Genomic DNA, 20,923 nt, shown 5'->3' with positions numbered 1-20,923 from the left:
AGACTTTTCATCTGTTATTTCCTCATAAAGATTTTGAGAAAACCTAAAACACTTTAGATCATGTACATGTTATATAATGATAATTGCATGCATACAAAACAAACAAAGATGCTGGCTGTGGAACTAGAATTTCTGAATCTCTGCATGATTCTTTATACTTGACTTGGATTGTAGATATTTTCCCCAACCACGTAAAGCTGTGTACAATCATAGGAAACAGGAAAATACACGAGATTCAGTGTTATGTTTTTTTTTAATCAATGATGTCATCAATGTGGATGAAGCCATTTACTTTTCGGAGGAACATCATAACTTTATCATTCTAAATATTTGATAACTTGAATTTTTCCAGTATCTTTGTCTCCAATAAAAAGATTGTGATCTGTATCAATACTCAGTCCTCCGTCACATGGTTGTTTTATATAACGGACAAAGTTACCATCACTGTCTATAATGTGGACAATGTTGTTACTTTTGTCACTTATCAGTATTTGTGTACAGACATCAGTGGCAATGTGAGAAGGTGAAAATTCTCTGTACTTTGATTGGTTGGAGAGAATGCCTGTGTACTTGAATCTTAGTGGCCCAGAAGAATCCACCACAACAACCATCTTCCCATAACAGTCAGCAGCACAAATATCTCCATTTCCATTCTCAGTCAGTAGAATTACTGTTTTCTCCACACCAGTAGAAAACAGAGGTTGTCCATCTCTGTCAAACTGGATCTTCTGTTTCTCTTTTATCCCCGAGTATCTCACCACCCTACTCTGTGTCGTGTCCATAGAGCGCATACTGACCAGCAAATTTCCGTTCCCTGAATACCATAGACCAACAGGAAACCAGTCACGTATGCCAAGTAATACCTTAACTATTCCCTCATTGTATTGGTATATGTCTGTTCTTTTAAAATGCATGGTTGAAAATATTGGATCCTGTTGTGAATTAATTGTTAGTGCCCACACATTATCATTTGTTTGAATTGTTTTTAAAATCGATCCAGTCCTGTCTATTTGTTTAATTGTGCTGTCACCTCCACTGATCAAGATACTTTCACTCCCGACACACTGAACTCGCCATAGTCTACGCCAACCTCCAAAAGGACTTTGTATTGTTCTAAATATCAAAGGTTCATCCATCATTTTCAGCATCCCAGGCTTATTAAAGTCTTCTTCTGTCTGAAGAAAACCGAACATGGACACAATCTGGTCTTTTTTAATAATACCAGGTAGTAACTTTAAACAAGACAACCTTGGTAATTCTGGGTCTTTTCGGAAATCCTCATTCCTTGTTTGATAGCGTATTATGGCTGATGCATCATTACTTCTGATGATATGTTTATTCTCTTTGACAATTTGATTGACTTCCTTTTCAGCCAAAGACTGGTTCTCTTTGTATTTACTTATAGCTTCTTTTTTCTGCATAGCTACTTCATCTGTGAGTTGAATGCTTATTTCATGTACAGCTTTCCAGATTTTCTCTTCTTGTTCTTTTACGGCAGACACAACTTTATCAAACCTTCTGGAGGCTGTACTCAGGTTTATGTTTCTGTATTTTGGAAGAACCGTATTTTCAAGTTCTTTTGTGTCAGCTATAATTTGCTGTTTATATTCTTGGAGAATGTCATTGATATCGGTAAATTCATGTTTTTTGTGCAAACCTATCAGACATTGAATACATATTGGTATATTACAATCTAGGCAGTAAGTCTCACACCTGTTATTCTTGTGTGTGTTACATAGTGCTAGAGAAAAAGAATCTTGTTTTCTAGAAGCGTATCCAACAATTTCATGTTCCCTTGATTTGTCCGGCATATGTTTTGGTATACACGTGAGGCAGAGGTCAACACGACAGAGATTGCAGTGGTGTTCTACAGGGTTGGAACACAACTGGCAGCAAATGATGTCCTGTCCCTGAGAGGTAGCCATATCTATTGTAAACTAGAATTAAATTAAAATCATATTTACCTTGTAATAAGATATTAATCGAATTTCACTAATAATTCTACTTCATCACTGTCCAGTTCATTACAGAACAACATGAAATAGCGCTAGTGTATCTGGCCTCAGTGCGCTTTTATGTTGGCTTCAGTGATGACGTGTTAATTTAAAGCAGCAGTGGTATTCCCGCGGTTCATTAGTGAACAAAGGATTTTTGTTATTTTTTGATTTAATTGTTTTATTACTCATCATAGCTACTGTCCATGAAGAGGGTACCCTACTGGGGTTATTTAATGATGAACTAACATCAGATTCAACGCAATAGAATTAAGACTACATATGGATGTTTCTATGCAAAATATCTAATTGAATTCCATAATTGCTCTACCTACCGCACAGAAAAAGTTAAAACATGTTTTCTAAATACATTCTTGGTACCCACAAAATGTGAAAATCAGTATCAATATGACGTCATATTATGACGACATCGATCTCTACAAATTTATAAGAAACATCAACAAAATCGCTTCGGCGCAAGGGCATACCTTGCTTTGTTTTACAGAACCAAGGTATAAAAGGACGCAGAATATCCCAAGTATTTAAGATATTGGTGCACCAATTTCGAAACTGCAATTGTTTAGTTACGATTCGTGCAGTTTTAAGTTTAAACAGGGTAAAAATACACAGTCCAGTGTAGGTTTCCTAAAATTTTTATCGATTGAGAAAATACATAGGATATGTGCAGCAATTTTTTTAATTTTAAGAATATTTTCCTTAATGTTATACATTTTTTATTTTAAATTAAATAGGATACGTCGCCGTTGTTTTGTTGATGTGTTTTATTACCTTGAATTGGAGAGAACAATGACGTCATCATATGACGTCATAATGTGCACTTGCATTAATACACTGTGGACACGCTTCATGAAATATGCTTACGTGACAAGTCTGTGTGATTCACACACCAATAACTCACACAAAACTTAAAAACATTCCTTAAATAATACACTTGATACATGGACTATAAAAACAAAATCGACTGCCGTTACAAAAAAGGGCTCTTATCTTTTGACGTCACAATGATCAGAAAACGACGTCAAAGTCGCCGTTTTGTAAGCACTAAGACCTGAAACTTTTGTTGACTGCGTTTTAATGAACAAGAACTAAAATTAGATTTCAAAGTATGAAAAAAATTCTATGTGTATTTGATGCGGACATTTTTTACATAAGACATTATAATATTATAACTATTTACAACGTAAATGTATACATAATTATGTTGAAGAATTCAAATTGATGCTGATATACACGACTTAGGAACAGCAATTAAATCAATGTCTTTACCTGACTAAATTGAATTTGCTGTGTATGTTTTTTCAGAGCAATTTACAAATGCATATTTATATTTGATTGATGTTAAGAAGTCTTCATATTACTTAAAAGGTATATTCCATACATATGTATATCTTTTTCAGAAAAAGAGAGAAAGCGCGAGCAAGAGATCTATTTAAATAGCAGTATATAGCTTTTTTTCTGAAAAAAACATATATCATAATTTAAAATGTTTATATAGTCATTTTAATTTCAATCCTTAGTAATCAAAATAATGTACTCCGATAGCCAGTCCACGATGAACTGTCGATTTTTTAAATCTGTGTAAAAAAGTGTAGGAGATCAGCAGACAAGTCAAAAAAATCTCCGAATAAAAAGACAACAGGTTAAAGTTCAAGCTAAAAAAATAGCCCCTCTTTGATCATATTGATTGGATATAGCTACTGGTTACGTTGGAGATAAAAACCTTCTACAACAACAATAAATAACTCTATCCTAAATTAACAGTAAGAGAATATGCTAAAAAAAAGGAGGATTGGGAAGCCCCGAAAATATGCAAGAAATAATTTTTGTTTCAAAAACCAATTTGAAATGATCAAATAATTTCAATTAAAAGAAGTATGTGTTAAAAATTACTTATATTTCATTTTTCTTAAATTGTTCGGATTAATGGAATCCTACTCGAAACTGAACTGCGATATGTTTAGAAATTAAATACAGCTATCGTAGACTTCCCAAAGCATAATACCCAATGTTGAAGATATTAACGATATTACATCGACAGTGATATATTTTGAATGAGAATATATATAAACCAGATGAAAAATAAACACACCGTAGATTAAGCTAAAATACGTACGAATTTCTGGCGAATGTAAGAAATAGCGACATCTTTTAAAAATATACAGTTTCACAAATACAGGAAAACATAGTAAACACGTGTTTATGGGTATCTCCGATAGTTATTAAATCGTTTAAAATCATTAACATTAAACCTTAGACCTTATAAATTCATTCACTTTCAATTAAATTTCGTTAAACTTGGAATGGAATAGTAATTTCGCCAGAAAAGCCAAACACCGTTTAATGTGCACATATTAAATAACGACAAGGACAGTACAATTGCCCATTTCTTTTATAAACTGTACAATAGATCTACACCCATTTTTTTATATCATACCAACGTTCCTTGTAAGAAATATACAAATGCTGTGCGCAATTAAAACAGGGTAGGGGTACTTTAAAATTAGAAAAATTAAATTTCAGAAATACGAGTATTTGTAACCGATTTTAATTGTGCTTTACTTAAAAAAGACTAGTAAATTTTAAAAAAAAAATTCAACGTAGACACAGTATATAAACTACATATAAGAGAATCCTTTGACAGTATTATTTGCCTCTTTATTTTCTTTCTACGCCATATATAAGATAGACAAAGAAAACAAATTATACAATGTATGAACAATGGAAACTTAGTGCTTTAAATTTTTTAAATAAATATTCAAAAAGTAAGATAAAAAATTAGCTTGCATTGAAGTAGTGGACTTATTTTTATAATTCATTTATTTTTATAAACGGAATAAACGTTTTAAAAAACAAATTGATATATCCTGGCCTATCTGATTTTTTTCTCTCGTTTGATTTTTTCGGTGAAACAGAAAAAAAATGGTGGCTTTTTTTTTATTGTCACAGTTACAGGTAATAAAGTTACGCTTGTGTGTGTTTGTGACTGAATGCTGACTCATAACAGATTCTGGTCTGTCTGTCTGTCTGTCTGTCTCTCTCTCTCTCTCTCTCCCCCCTTAATGTTTAAATGTTACAAGTGCTTTATATATATTATTAATTGAGCTGTATTATGTTATATAAAACTGATTTGTATGAATTTAAACAAGTATTATTTTGCCTACTGAATACATAATAAAACGTTCCTTGATTTTTCTTGAATCACAACACCTTAACGAAATTACTAGCTATATATCTGCTCTAAATTGATATGAAATCTCTCAGGAACAGCTAAATACAGGTCTTTTGAAAGAAAGAAATTATACATTTTCCCGAATTTGCTATCCTCAAAACAATTGAGGTTCAATGTAATTTTAAGATTTTTTTTAGAACTGAATTAGACGCAGGCTAAATCATTGCGTTTTCGGTGAGTAACTTCAAAGTTATTTTGGCTCGCCTTACTAAAATGCTTATAAAATACTGAGAAGGTGAGATATTTTCAAAATTTAATATAGTGGCATTCCGAAAGAGTCCGGCTATCAAAATTCACCAAAAAGTCAATTTCTGAAAATTTGACCTCAATGAGTCTTCGTGTTAAGGCATTCGAATATAAAAGAAATGTATAAACCAAATAGTATTTTGAGTTTCAATAATCAGTATTATTGATCTTATAAGAAAAATATTCAAAGACATACTCACTATTTTCTGCCAAATAAAAACCAGTTAATTGTTTACTTTCTTTTCATGCTAGCGTAATGGCTTTTTTTTTTAATGTACAGCTTGATACCCCAGGCTTTGTTTAATCCAATAATCAGAACTGATTCATCACAAATCGTATGCAGATAAATAAAGAAGCAGTAATGAGTCACACAGATCAGTTGTGCTTAAAAACTGATCATAGATAACGTATGTATACAGTTCATGTAAAAACATTAATATTTGTTTGCATTATAAAATAATGAATAGATTTTAAATCCTGCAATTTAGACCCCCAACAAAGAAAATGAACAAAGAGGCTTTATTCTCTAGTAAAAACGTGGTCCTGCACAAAAAGTGAAAAAAAGTTATGATTTGAAGCATTAAAAGCCTTAATGAAGAGCACCTTATAAGAGCATAAACGTTAAAAGAGATGACTTTAATTAAAAGAATAATCATTAGTAATAAATCCAATATTTGTTTTACTAGTGACCAGGTAGAAAATCCCTTGATTCACATTTACTTTTATCAAGATATCATTCCAGGAAGTAAAAAGCCTGTAGATAGCTGTATTCCCAAAATAGAGTTTGAACCAACAGCTTGCTGAGATGGGGGCATCAGACCGTCTCAATGGAGTTAGAGTTGAACATGAGCGAGTTTTGTCCTGAGTGCAGCAGAAACATGACAAGAAGGTTCTAAAAGAAAAGAAGAATGAGGATTTCACTGATGAACTCAAAAAGAAAGTATTAAGCAAGATTTTCCCAGTGCACACTTGGTAGTTGAGTTCTAGTCATCGGTTCAGGTTAAGATGGTGTAATGACGAATTGGTAACCATAAAAACGTTGACAAGTCTTTTCCAACTCTGTGTCCCTCCAGATCAGAACACTTTTGAACGCAGATTTCGTTTCATAACTACGATTTTTGGATGTCCTTTGTGAATTAATTCCAAAATCCTTTGTCGTAAACATCTTGGAATGACAATCCTGGTACCATGAAAAAATTGCCTGGCCATCTGCACAAAGTTCATGGCTTACAGGTTTATGTTCTTATTCGTTTCCACTCAAACGAACATAAATTGTTTATAAAATAAATAACAACACATATATAGGTAGGTACAGAAGTGCTCTCGTTAGTGCAGTTTAATATTATAAACAAAATATACATTTCCAACTTTCCTCCTTGACAACTCATCCATTAATAAAGCAAACATGATGCTTGTGAGGATGGTTGGGCGGGGCAATGCCTGACTGCACTGAGAAAGAGCCTTCGGATCACATTTAAATCTTACACACGCTAAAGTTTGCGTTCTTTAAAAGAATGCCTGTAGAACAGGTTTTCCATAAATACTTTAACCAATCAGACCGGCACTCTTCATATACACTAGATAAACACGTGTCCGATTGATAATGATTGTTATGATAACTTCAATAAATACATAGGTATTTCTTTAATTGACAACCGTTCCATTGTCCTGACAGTAAACATTTACAATGCTCACTTATTTCTTCATCATTTTCGGATACACTATTCATTCTTTTGTCGAAAGGGCTTTTGATGTTAGATCTCTATTTACTGTATAATGTAGTCCAACAGAATACCAGTCAGGTGTGCTTAACAAAACATTGACGTTATATTTGGTAAAAATATGTATATCTTCATCATAGGTCTCGGCTGAAGCAAATACTGGTTCCTGTTGAAAATAATTGATAATGCCCCGTCCCCAGAATTTGTATGAATTGTTTTTAGAACGGATCCAGCCCTATCTATCTGACGGAGTGTTTTGTCATCTCCACAGACCAAAATCTTATCTCTCCCCACACTCTGTATTATCCACAGCGCTTTCCAACCTCCAAAAAGACTTTGTATGGTATCTAGTACCCTGGGTTCATCCATTATTTTCTCCATTCCAGGCTTTTTCTGCTGTTTATCCCTAGTCTGAATCAAACCAAATATTTCTGCATTTTGATTTTCTTTAATAATATCAGGGAGTGACTTTGGACAAGGAAATCTTGGTAATTGTAGGCTTTTTTGGAAATACTCATTCCCTGATTGATACTTAAGCATGGCTGTGGTATCATTATCTTTTAGAATATATCTATTTTCTTTAACAATTTGAATGACCTCTTTTTCAGCTTTTTCTGCTATATACTCTTTTTGTGTTCTTTCTCATAACTTCTTTCTTTCGACTGCTTACTTCGTCTGTGAGCTGAATGCCTTTTTTAGGTACAGCTTTGCAGATTTTATCTTCTTGTTCCTTAATGGCGGAGTGAACTTTGTCAAACTCAGCAGTTGTTGTACCTCGGTTTATGTTTCTGAATCGTGAAACAATTGTTTTTTTCAAGGTTTTCTGTGTAAGAATTAATATTAATTATTATTGTATAGTTTATTTATATTCTCTATATAATAATCTATACAAGCGCAAACAGTTCATAACATTACATATTCACTGGATTTGAGGCCATATTTACCGGAGGGTCATTGCACGTGCAGCTGCATTATGACGTCACAATCAATACCTCAAACAGCTTTGTAAAGAATAATTGCAACGGCCGCAGCAAGCTATGCATTTGAGCAGGAAAATGTCATACAAACCCATTTCAGGATTATTTCTAAACAATTGGACGTCTTACACATAGCGAAACTGGGAAAGGAAATCACGGAGGTGACAAACTGTAATCTGGGCATTCTTTAATTTCTCAACGACTGTTCGCAAATGAAAATGGTGTCGTCATTCAGCCTTCAATGTCTTATTTATTCATATTCCGACTATATAATAAGACAATTATGGACACTTCTTGAGTTTCGCCTCGGTCAATATGGATATTTTTCTGATGAATAACAAATCATATTCAACACCATAAGAGTCCATAATTGTATTATTTTATTCTTGTAAAATATCACTGATATCAGTAAATTCATGTTTTTGTGCAACCCCATCACATACTGAATACATATTAATATACTACAATCTAAGCAGTATGTCTCGCACCGGTAATTCTTATGTATTGAAGAAAGTGGCAGAACAAAAGAGTATTTTTTCCTAGAAGTGTATCCAACAACTTCATGCTCCAAAGATTTGTTTGCCATATGTTTTGGTATACAGGAAGGACAGAGGTCTACATGACAAAGATCACAGTGATGTGCTACAGGGTTTGGACGAAGTTGACAGCGAATGATATCCTTCCCTGGTCCGTAGCCATTTCTTTTGTAATCTGGGATTAGAAGAAAATCATATTTACCTGGTTGAAGTACATGTACACAGTAATGATGCAATCCTTGAAATTCATAGAATTTTTACTTGTCATATAAACAACATATTTAGACACTCTGTAATATTGTAATGTAAGCATTGCCAGGTCATTTATACAAACTGACAAATTAAATTTTTTTAATTGCAACGAAATTAAAAGAGACATTTACAATGCTGGACATGACATAGTATTTAAAATTTTACATTATCGGTTCAGTATATAATCAATATTGAACATCGAAAGAATTGATATCATACTCAATATTTCCTGTCAATTCTCTATAAAATTAACAATTATTAACTTTCGTTTTAAGCTGCTGTAATGAACCTTTTTGGATCAATATAAAGCTTGGTATCCTTGAGTTGTCAGGTATTCGGGTGCTTTAAATTTACAATTAAAAGAATTATAAATGGGTCATCATTACAGCTATATATATAAAGAACTTTGAATTATTCATGCACAAACCAGACTTTAAAAATGGTCTGTTCCCTATTCACCTGCTATTATCTGCAAGTTTATTTGTTCAACTCCTTTTCGATCACCTGAGTCAGAGGCTCAAATCAGCTTTTCTGATCAAAATCTGTCCGTTGTCTGTAGTCGCCATTTTTGTCGTCTTTGTCCGTCTCATAAACTTTTCACATTTTCATATTCTTCTCAAAAGCCATGGAGCCATTTTCAACCAAAGTTGGCACAGAGTATCCTTGGGTAAAGGGAATTCACGTTCTTACTCAAATGAAGGGTCACCATCTCTTAAAAGGGGGATAATTAAGAAATAGTGAAAATTAGGTAGGTGTATTTAAAAATCTTCTCAAGAACCAGTGGACAAGAACCTTTACGACATAATATAGATTCAGGTTTGTTAATATCATGACCCCCAAGGGTGGGACATTGGGAGATCAAAGTTTTACAACCCGGCAGAAATATAAAGGATATATCTTTAGGAATTTTCTATCTTCTCTAGAACAGCAAAACTTTGATTGGTTATATTTATGTAGAAGCATCCTTAGGTAGTGTCGATTCAAGTTGACCATAGGTGCAATACTCCAGCATTATGGTATTATATTTTTAAAATTAGTGTTTGACCATATAATGTTGTAGATTTTCAAATGTAAAAAGTGCAATTCACATTGAAAAATTTTCTGTGCACATTCAGGATCTTTATCAGGATCCTAAATTAGGATTTCATAATGTGCATGTAAGCACTAGATTCACCTATTTAATTTTTTGGAGTATTTAGTTTTAAACTTTTGGAAGAAAGAAATGTTGTCAATGATAATCAAGATATGGATTTTAATGTCAGTGTCTTACACTACTACATAGAGAGTAGAGAAGATGGGTTAATTCTCTATTGAAGACTTTGCCTTGCTCAAAATTGATAGAATTAATGACATTTAAGTTGGCAATATTTTTTATTCATTATAACATACTAATAATGAACACCCTCAACATCTTCTTTTGTATTATGGATAGCTTTGATTTAGAAATGAGACTTAAGACTGAAACCAATTTTTTTCAGATATAGATGCTATATCAATGGACTGACAGAAGGTTAAATTATGTAATATGCATATTCATTAATTTTGATTATGAAATAATTCAAGGCCGTTAAAAGCTTACAGACTGTTGAGTCCACATTAGAGACTTTGCACCAACAGCTTGCCGAGATCGGGGCTTCAGACAGTCTCAACAGAGCTAGGGTTGAACACGAACGAGTTATGTCAGGAATTCAGCAGAAACATGACAAGGATTTCAAAGTTCAAAAAGAAAAGATGGAGGATCTCATAGAATACTCAATGATTCATTATTATACTTGTGCCAAAATTCATAATTCTTTTTATAACAGAGGAGAATTAATCTTAGCTAAGGGAGACAATTAAAAATTGAAAAGATTAGATTGTTTTAAGATATTTATCTTGAAATTCTTTTATTACATGTATATATTACAACTCTGTGAATAAAGAGATCGATTCATCAGTCCTGTTAAAAAACGAATCCTATTAGACTACATGTTACTGTAGATTCCTAATTACATGCAAGGAATTCATTACCACGTAAATTCCTAAAAAGCATCATTCACTAATAAAATTCTAACTTTAATCTTAAGACGCTGAAATCCATGTCAATTCTCTCGATCAACCGTCAACTCCAAAAAAATTAATTATTATTCTCGCCATTTGGGAATGTTATTCTCACTGAGTTTAAATGGTAGGCTGAAACATTTAATGTACAATTTATTTTTGTTGAATTGGAGGCCATTATCTTAAATTAATTGTAATGATAGTTTGCACAATAGTGTCTAAGCCTGGAGTTTTTAAAGAGCATGAGCCCCTTTTAAAGACAAAGCAATTTCCTACTAACTTTGATGCCTGTAGTTTATAAATGACATTGCCTTGTTTGAATCCAGACCCGCCCTGGATAGTTGTTCTTAGATAAGTTGCTCCGTATATTCGTTTTGAAATAGAACTGACTCTTACATTACATGTACCTAGAGGTATATATCTATAAAAAGTCTGTGAAGGAGATTTTTTGTACTTCCCAGGGGATATCATTACTACCGACAATTCAAAATCAGCTTCCCTAAAAGATAACGTGGGATTTATCTCCTTTTTTAAGCAGATTTACTCGTCATATTTGGAAATATCCAAATGTCAAAATTGAACACAACTCAGGAATATCTAAGCCAATTTCTCTAAAATTTATCAGTAAGTATCCTTGGACCAAGGTCTCTCATCCGTACTTAAACAGGGCTGTGACCCTTAAGCAAGGGGGATAATTAAGAAAATAATAATAATAAAAAAAAAGCACTGGTAATAAATAAACACTAAGAATGTATATATTTTATTGTTCAAAGACTTACAAAAACTAGAATGATTGATAATTATTTACATGTACATTATTCAAAACACCAAAGTGTCAACAGAAGATATACACATTCGTGTTATCTCTCTATAATATATACATTAAAAGAGCATATATCTACATACTACGGAAGCCCATTTAGGACCTATAGAAAAATATTTTTGAATCCGATATAACGAATAATCGAATTTGTTAAAACGAATTTAATTCATTATAACATTTTCTTTGAATTCATTATAATGAGTTTAATCTGTTACATTGTATAACAAGTTTATTGATTTTGTTTTAACGAATTCAAAAATCTGTTAATACAAAGTAAACTCCTTTAAACAGATTCTAAAAATTGTTATAATGAATTGAATTCGTTAAAAGTATTCCATAATTTGTTATAACGAAATAAATTCATAAATACGAATTCGACAAATTGTTATATCAAATTCTTACAGTGTATATTTTTTCTATAGGTCCTGATTATTGAATTTGATTTACCGAATTAAATTCGTTATAACAAACTTTTGAATTTGTTTAAACGAATTTAATTCGTTATAACAAACTTCAGAATTTGTTTAAATGAATTTAATTTGTTATAACAATTTTTTGAATTCGTTTTAACGGATTTAATGTGTTATAACAAATTAAAGAAATCGTTATAATGAATTCAAAAAAAAAAACAGATTAAAATCAGTATATAACAAATTCAAAGAAATTGTTATAATGAATCAAATTCGTTATAACAAATTCGACAATTCGTTATATCAAATTTCAAAAATATTTTTATATAGTTTTTTCAAGGGCCATATGGGAATACCTGACGTAGTTACACCGCGCAATAACATAAAATGACTTGCATTAGGGTCTACTTAGTTTTAGGTCTAGCAATGAGCATGATATAATGTATAAATTTAAAACACACACAAAAAAGTGACAGTTGTTTTATTTACATTTAAAAGAAGTATTTAAAACAACTTTGGTGATCGATTTACCCCGTGTAAATTTAAGATCAGAGAATAAAAAAGAAATGTACGACATTGTCATGCCAGCTGTACAGTCTCTGAGTTTAGCCTTATATTTGTGGACATTTCTTAAAATCCTCATCTTAAATTGACCGCTATGCAAATTGTTTTTTTTATTATCTTTACTCACGATGAATTTGCATAATATCAGTGCAATACATCACGACACAAACAGTTGACAATTATGCTGTCGTTGTCGTAACAAAGTAAGAGATCTCCAATGTCTTTGTTTATAATCTACAAAATTATAGATACGTCTTATTGAATTTGGAGATTTAATGGTTTGCTATCTGTTTTTAATCAAATTTCACACTTACTTATCAGTTCCTGGCTCAGAAACGAGCCTTCATCTTCGACCGAAATTGCTTTAACTTATTTATAATCAAACATTGTATGTGTTTCTTAGGTCCTTTCAGCATCGAATATTGATGTTCACGAATGCAAAGAAATTCCATACATCAATCAAATTACTATACTGATCACAAGTATACCTATTTAAAAGACATATCGCCTTCAAAACTGAATCCTTTGTCTAATGAATTCAAAGGGTAATCGCGTTTCAACTCGATTTACCCCTTGCGTTGATCTGTCAAAATCTACGGCGACCGGTTATTACAATTCTTACGAGATATTCGATTATCCGTCTCAAATGTATATATTACATGTAGTATAAACAAGCAAATTCAAGGAATTGTGGTCCCCCGCTTTCGGTGTCATTGTGGGTGAGATGTCATTTTTTATGATGTATTGTGTGTAATATGAACACTCTATCATGTCATTTATTTAGAAATCATCACTGAACTCAAGGTCAATGTCAAAGGGTTAAAGTTCTTGGTATCCAATGTAAAGTTTTCTCATAAGGATTACATATTTGAAGTATGAAAGTCCTAGTCCTTACCATTCAAAAGTTATAGTCAAGATTTAAGTTTTTTATTAGTACAAAAATGTCCAAGGTCAAGGTCAAAAAGTCAAGGTTGTTGGTATCAAATGAAAGGTCTTGCCAAAAAAAATGCATATGTGAAATATGAAAGTCCCAGTATCTACTGTTCCAAAATTGTGGCCAAGGTCAAAGTTTTTGAAAAGTAGGTCAAACTCCAAGGTCAAGGTCAAAGGATCAAAGTTCTTGGTAGTTAATGAAAGGTCTTTTTACAAGGATTACAATTCAAAAGTTTTGGTCAAAGTTAAAGTTTTTTTCATAAGTACATAACTCTCCAAGGTCAAGGTCAAAAGGTCAAAGTTGTTGGTATCCAATAAAAGGTCTTGCTACAAACAATACATATATGAAATATAAAAGTCCTAGTTCCTCCCATTCAAAAGTTATGACCAAAGTAAAAGTTTGGAATTTTTGTGTAAAAGTGGGTCAAACTCCAAGGTCAAGGTCAAAAGGTCAAATTTAGTGGTACTCAAAGAAAGGTCTTGTCACATGGAATACACATGTGAAATATGAAAGTCATAGCTCCACTAAATCAAAAGTTATGGGCAAGGTTAAAGTTTTTGTGACGGACGGACAGACTGACAGACAGACAGACAGACAGACAGACAGACGGAGAGACGGACAGACGGACAGACGAATGAGATTTAATGTCCCCTCGCTTTCCCGAAAGCGGGGGACAATAGTTTTGTTTAAAAAAATCTTCAATAGGAATTGAAGTGGGTCGGTACTCAGTCAAATCCGAGCAGACCTTGGGCCTTCACGGGATTTGATCACGAGACAGACGATACTTCAATTCCTATTGAAAGTTTTTTTGCTTCTTATCTATTTCGTAATTGAAATATTGTTTATCATAGTCAGTGTATACTTCACAACAAGGAAGTAACAAGCAATCCTTTCAAATGTTCTCTACATTTCACAAAGGAACTTTACATTTGTCTTTCTATAACTTTCAACTATTTCCTGTAAAGTTTTAGACGGAATCTTTCATTTTGAGCTTTACAATAGGTATTTTACGAATCGAATTTTTCCGGTATAATATTCACCAATAACGAGATTTTCTTCAGAGTCAATACTAAGTCCTGCAGAACATGGGTGTTTGATGAAACGAACGAAGTTTCCATCAAGATCTATGATGTGAATTATATCATTCGCAAAATCACCCACTAAGATTTGGTGATTTATATTAGCAGCAATCACTGATGGTTGAAACTCCTTGTACTGGGATGACGGAGCAAGTTTACCAAGATTACCAAGATACCTGAATCTAAATTTTCCAGACGCATCCACCACTACAACGGCATTTGCATGAAAGTCAGCGATACAAACATCTCCATTGCGATTTTCAGTCAGACGAAGTAAACCGCGAGACCGGTACCCCGTAGAAAACAAAGGCATTTCCTTTTTCTCATATTGTATCACTTGCTTCTGTATGTTATCTGTATATAACACCACTCTAGATTGACTCCTATCCTTTGAGCGCATACTTACCAGCAGATCCTTCGCTCCAGTATGGCAGAGACCTCTAGGGCTCCAATCAACTAAATCCATGAGTATGTCAACTTTGCCATTCCTATAAATGTAAACTTTTGTATCGTCCAAAGGGTTTCCTGTAAATACTGGTTCATGTTCTAAGTTAGTCGACAATACTACGACATCACTGTTAGTTTTTATTTTTTGTAAGACAAATGCTCTCTTGTTTACTAAATTTATTGATTTTCCACGACCACTTGTTAAGATATTTTTATTCCCCATACAATGCACCTGCCACAACTTTTGACCAGTCTTTCCATAAGGACTCTGAAGAGTTTTCAGTACTGTAGGAACTTCCATCATCTTTGAAAATGTAAACTGCCTGCCAGAAGGGTTGGTAGAATAAAGTGAGCCAAACATTTTCCGAATTTGCTTTGGGTCAATTGGATGTGAGGAAAAGTCTGGACATTGATATTTGAATATCATTGGGCCCTTTTTTAGGTTCTTATTGAATGATGTGTATTTTAGAACAGTCATTGCATCATTTGATCTGAGGATGTCCTCATTCATCTTAATAATTGTATTGAGTTCTTCTTTTGTTTTTGCTACTAATTTCCTGTTTTCTCTGTTTTCTGTTTCAGCTTGATTTTTCTGCTTTGTCACGGCGTCTCTGAAAAAGGTAGCTTCGTTATGTACAGTTTGACACATTTTATCTTCTTGGTCGTTTATTTCTTTTAGAATTTTATCGAAGTCAGCCGCAGTTGTAAAAGATTCGACTTTACTAAGTTTCGGAACAATGGTATTTTGAAGTTCTTCGGTATCAGCTTTTATTTTGAATTTGTGTTCATCAACTATATTTTTGATCCCCATAAATTCATGCTCTTTGTGAGATCCTATTAAGCAATCGTGGCAAATTGGTATTGAACAGGTTTTACAGAATGTCGGACATTGATTCTCGTCATGTAACTTACAGACAGGAAGAACAAGTTTGTCTTTTTTCCGTGATTTAAAGTCTACAACTTCATGTTCCCTTGATTTATCGGCCAGGTGTGATGATACACATTTGTTGCAAATATCGATGTGACAAGGTTTGCAGTGGTGTTCCACAGAATTAGGACACAGATAGCATGAAATAATATCTTGTCCCTGAACGGTAGCCATTTTCTTCCACCTAACAATCTGAAATTGAAAGATATAATCGATTGATTACACGATGCTTTTAAGGCATTAATTGAGACTGTTTCATTTGTTAAGTTTAATGCAAAATATATTTGACTTCTATATCAATCAAAGAAGCAGAATTGCATTTCACTTTTGTATGAAAGGACCAATTTCTAAAAGGCTGTTTTCCGACCTTCATTGACAATAAATATTTTAGATCATTTACATTTACATTCAGAAACTCGCATAGAGACTTGATCTTTATAGGCCTATCCTCAAATTGTTATTAAAATATCATGTGAACAAAATTGTATAATAATCCTATGACTTTTACTTTTCATCGTCTACATCCCTTACTAAACCAACATGCAACTTTGGTTTACCCACTTATTTAATACGCATGAGCTTGCTCCATTTACACGTACAAACAATTTCTGTAGGTGAAATAAGACAAGCTATTGACAAAAGAAGAGGAAACAAAGATATCAATAGTCTCGTTTTAATTCATCATTTAATAAGTTCTATGGTCGATACAAAGACTTTGCCAGCAAATACAACGAAACATTAAAAAAAAAAACATTATGAAAGTTTCGGCGTAATGTCCATTTCAAATAGAAAACGAATAAATTTCATATCACATCATAAAACACAGATGAACTAAATTTTCAATTTGTTGGCATTTTATTTCGTCGGAAATAGACTGTTTTATGCTAGGGACGTCAACGTGATAGGGACATTAAATGCAAATGTAGTTTCACATGTTTTTGAAAACGAAAAATGAACTTTTTGTTTAAAAAAAAATAGTTCTTGTTCATGTGAAGTGCTTCATTTTTTCAAAAATTTATAGCTCACTGTGAATTCACAGATATAAACATTTTAACATTTACTGGAATCTGCTTATCTTATGTTAACATAGGATACTGTAGATATTAATTGAGTTCAGAGAGGATCGATAATTTATTTGGAGATAAAGAACAGTATTCAAACTAAAAATCCATAATACTAAAAAGGACCAGAGCAATCACAGACCCTCAAAACATCAGAGGTGAAATCAGGTGCCACGGTGGATAGAAGATCCCCCGCCGACAGGTCACGTCCGCCCTGTGCTCCTTTTCGTGATGGGAAGAAACCGGAAAAATCCGTAGTCAATTCAATGTGTAAAGAATGACCTAACAATTTGAAGGAAAAACGTCAGTCAGCATTTGAATCAAAATGATAATCTTTATTTGCTGATAAGGTCATTGTAACAACCATAGAAGTTACGAAATTATGACTTTAAAGGAGACTGCTGTTATAAACTGTTTGTCCTATTATTTGATTTGTTTTAGATTTAGAAGATTTAGATTTAGTACATACGCAGAGGATGCTGTCAATATTTTTTATTGTCCTCATGTACCATGTACGAGGGTTGTTCGGTAAAATCGTGGACAAGTTGTCTAGTGTGAATTAGAATCATCACTTCGATCTGAAATTTCTCTATTTTTTAGTACATATTCTCTGAATAAAAATAGCAAATTTCAAATAGATATGTTCATAAATGAACAAATTATATTTTATGTTATGCATTGTATCGCTCTACGGCGCACCGATGATAACGTCAAAGTGGTTAAAACAGGGCCACTTTTAATCTTTGAGCTAAAAATAAATTTGGACGAGTCACTTAAATTAAATAATTTCATTGATGCACATACTTTTGTCTTCATTAAGAGTTGAGTAACCAATCTCGCACAAATGTGCGATCTTCTGAAGATTTATTAGAAAATTACGGACAATATTCCCATTATTATTCAAGTAATAGACAAATCTTATATTGACGGTCATCTGTGACAGCGTCTTTGCTATTTATATAGCAGTTTGTCCGTATGTTTTGTACTATATGGGGACTGGATCAAGAAAGACCTCACTCGGAAATCTCTCATTTCATTTCTAAACTTAAAAATATGGTACTTTAAAAAAAAAATTATTTTTTCTTCTATATTCATTTATCACACAATCTAAATCAAACGGAACTGCTCTCCGGAGCGTCGTAACGTCACTAAACGTTTTGTTTTATTTACCACTTTCCCATTTCAATGATCGGGAAACTACGAAAAAATTTACCAAATGCATTGAAATTTTAAAACACACAACAATTCAGTGTGGAATCAAATAAGGATCCTTTTTACCCAAATCTTATCTTCTGTTGAAGTACTTTTTTCCGCATGGTATTAATTTACGCTACGTACGCGGTCACAAATTTTACGCGGAAATTTGTCCAAGCGTACTTAATATGAATGTAAGGCATATAGTGACAGTCTAGGAAATCCACGTAATTTTCTACACACGGATTAAAAAGAAATGTAGATTACGCAGAATTATGACCCCGTGAAAAAAAGGACGTCTACAGTATTTAAATCTTTTATTTCGAATCAATACTCATGTTTTCTCTAGTAAAACCTTCGATTTTTGACCGTGCGCCGTAGGACCGTACCATGTGCACATTCAAGCATAATAAAATCTTTATTTTTGTATTTATTTTTTCTATTTATGTTTCATAAGAAATTATGATGCCCTTCAATATGATAAATAAACAATAAGTGGAAATTTCAGATTAGTGCGCTCAGACAACCCTCGTATTTTAGATAGTTTTGAGTGAATAAATGAACTTTAACTTGTACTTGAACATTTTTCAACAATGCATAATACATATACGAAAAACCAAAGGTATATAATTACAACGGCTCTAATTAGGGCAATCATTTTTTTAAATGTCATTCGAAGGTTGTTCCCTTTTCAAAGAAACTTTCAATTAAGTATCTTATGTTTTGAAGTTCAATATGTAGTTTAATATAGGTTTATTTAAATTTCAATTTTGAGAAATAAACTTCCTTGTCTGAGAAATAATTTCGTCCATAGAATATTTAAATGTCATTGCAGTAAAAAAGATGAGTAATATTACATCTATTTAAATAAGATTGAACTTCAAGGTCACTGCGTGGATGAATTTAAAAAATCCACTCTTCTTGCCTATGATATGATGTTTGACAAATATTCTTTTTCTTAAGCAGGAAAACAGGCATACATTTATATGAATAATAATATCTCTTTGTTGGTTTGAAAAATATAGCATGTATGTTCATTTCTTAGACTTTTTCCTGATTAAAAAATTAATTATAGTAATTACGTTTACGCATTTATAAAATATTGGATTGTGATTTTTTTTTCTGTTTATGCACCTGTTTTCTGTGTACGCGTGCCTTTTCACGTGAAAAAATATCTATATATTGATCTATATATTCTATTTATTGAATGTTATAATAGGTAAACACCTATATACTCTAATACATGTAGAACTTCAAGAGTCTAAATGGAGGCATTCGTCTGCCATTTACAAGAGTTATTATAAAACAATACAATTTGCAAACTAGTTCTTATCTTAATTAAACCATCATGAAATTTTATCAATGTTACAAAAAATAGAGAATTAAATATGTTTAAACTTTGTTCAACTTACTTTATTCGTCTACAGCTCCTGGACAAAAAAGCGAATGTGTGTCCGTCCTATTCACAATGCACATATTATGAAACACCGAATGACAGGTAAGTTTTAAATATCTATTCAAACATAAAAAAAATGGTGTCATTCATTAATATACACAGACTTGCTTTGTGACTTGCTTTGTTACCCAAACCTGTTGTCTGCATTGCCCATTTTTCTCCTGTGAAAAACATTAAGAAAAGTGCAATTTTTTCTTCCTTGATAAAAAAAAAACCCAGCAAGGTTAATATTAGGCAAGAGAGTAAAATATTTAGAAAATCTTATAAAATGATTAAACGCAATACAGAACATATAAATTTGTTAATATAACTATTTGCCTATCTGGATGAAACTTCTACTGTAAAATAAGAAAAGAAAAACAAAGCAAACAAAACTAGATTTTTACGCCAAAAACTTTTTGTACCAAAACTATACTAGAGGTATTGTGAGCAATGAGCCCACTAAACGGTACCCCAGCCTCCCATATGGATATAATGGCAAAAGTCCATGTTTTTCTGGGGCCAGGAAACCCAAAATATGTTTTGGATCAAAAAGTAAAACAGGAGGTGCAAAATGGCAATATAACGATTCTGTAAAAGTTTCATTAAATTTCAATGAGTGGTATAGGAGGAATTGTGGATAAGATATTGGTAGCCCAAAACGTAACAGACAGACGGACGGACATACCGATAACTATATACCCTTTCTCTTTTCAAGCAGGAGGTATCATGCAACACACACACCCTTTCCCCATCCCCAACCAAAACAAAGAATCCCGAAAGTGACAAATGAAAGAAAAACATGCATGTAGAGTGAATTGTTACAAAAATAAAAATTCTGAACTGTTATTATTTATGAATCAATATATGACCATCATCGGAAACGTGTGGTTAATCTTGCATATGCTTATTGAAGATATCCGATCCCTAGAAGGATATAATTTTCTAACCTTGAATATCCATCCTGTATTAAATACTGTAATTCTTATTCGAAGCAGTTTAGAATAGCAAAGGATTTACCTGGAGAAAATT

At 32.6% G+C, this 20,923-nt stretch overlaps 2 protein-coding genes across 2 annotated transcripts; both read right to left on the bottom strand.

The window, feature by feature from the left end:
• Positions 1 to 317: 317 nt before the first annotated feature.
• LOC134248830 (uncharacterized) lies at positions 318 to 1,925 on the bottom strand. The gene has a single exon (XM_062731206.1). It carries the CDS (start codon positions 1,923 to 1,925, stop codon positions 318 to 320), a length of 1,608 nt encoding a protein of 535 aa, XP_062587190.1.
• Positions 1,926 to 13,972: 12,047 nt separating this feature from the next.
• Positions 13,973 to 19,923, bottom strand: LOC134248739 (tripartite motif-containing protein 2-like). Its single transcript, XM_062731137.1, has 2 exons — positions 19,869 to 19,923; positions 13,973 to 16,393 (listed from the first exon to the last, which is right to left on the bottom strand). Exon 2 carries the CDS (start codon positions 16,373 to 16,375, stop codon positions 14,741 to 14,743), a length of 1,635 nt encoding a protein of 544 aa, XP_062587121.1. The 5' UTR covers positions 16,376 to 16,393; positions 19,869 to 19,923; the 3' UTR covers positions 13,973 to 14,740.
• Between the last annotated feature and the right edge of the window lie 1,000 nt (positions 19,924 to 20,923).

This window comes from Saccostrea cucullata, unplaced genomic scaffold (genome assembly GCF_032062105.1).
Source record: "Saccostrea cucullata isolate Sc308-1 unplaced genomic scaffold, CSIRO_AGI_Scuc_v1 ctg1511, whole genome shotgun sequence".
In the NCBI taxonomy this organism is placed as follows: domain Eukaryota; kingdom Metazoa; phylum Mollusca; class Bivalvia; order Ostreida; family Ostreidae; genus Saccostrea; species Saccostrea cuccullata.
The sequence above is the reverse complement of the archived record's forward strand: the minus strand, read 5'-3'. Positions and strand labels throughout refer to the sequence as shown.

Excerpts from the sequence above, each read along its gene's own strand:
- LOC134248830 (XM_062731206.1), bottom strand. The coding sequence starts at position 1,925 with ATGGCTACCTCTCAGGGACAGGACATCATTTGCTGCCAGTTGTGTTCC.
- LOC134248739 (XM_062731137.1), bottom strand. The coding sequence starts at position 16,375 with ATGGCTACCGTTCAGGGACAAGATATTATTTCATGCTATCTGTGTCCT.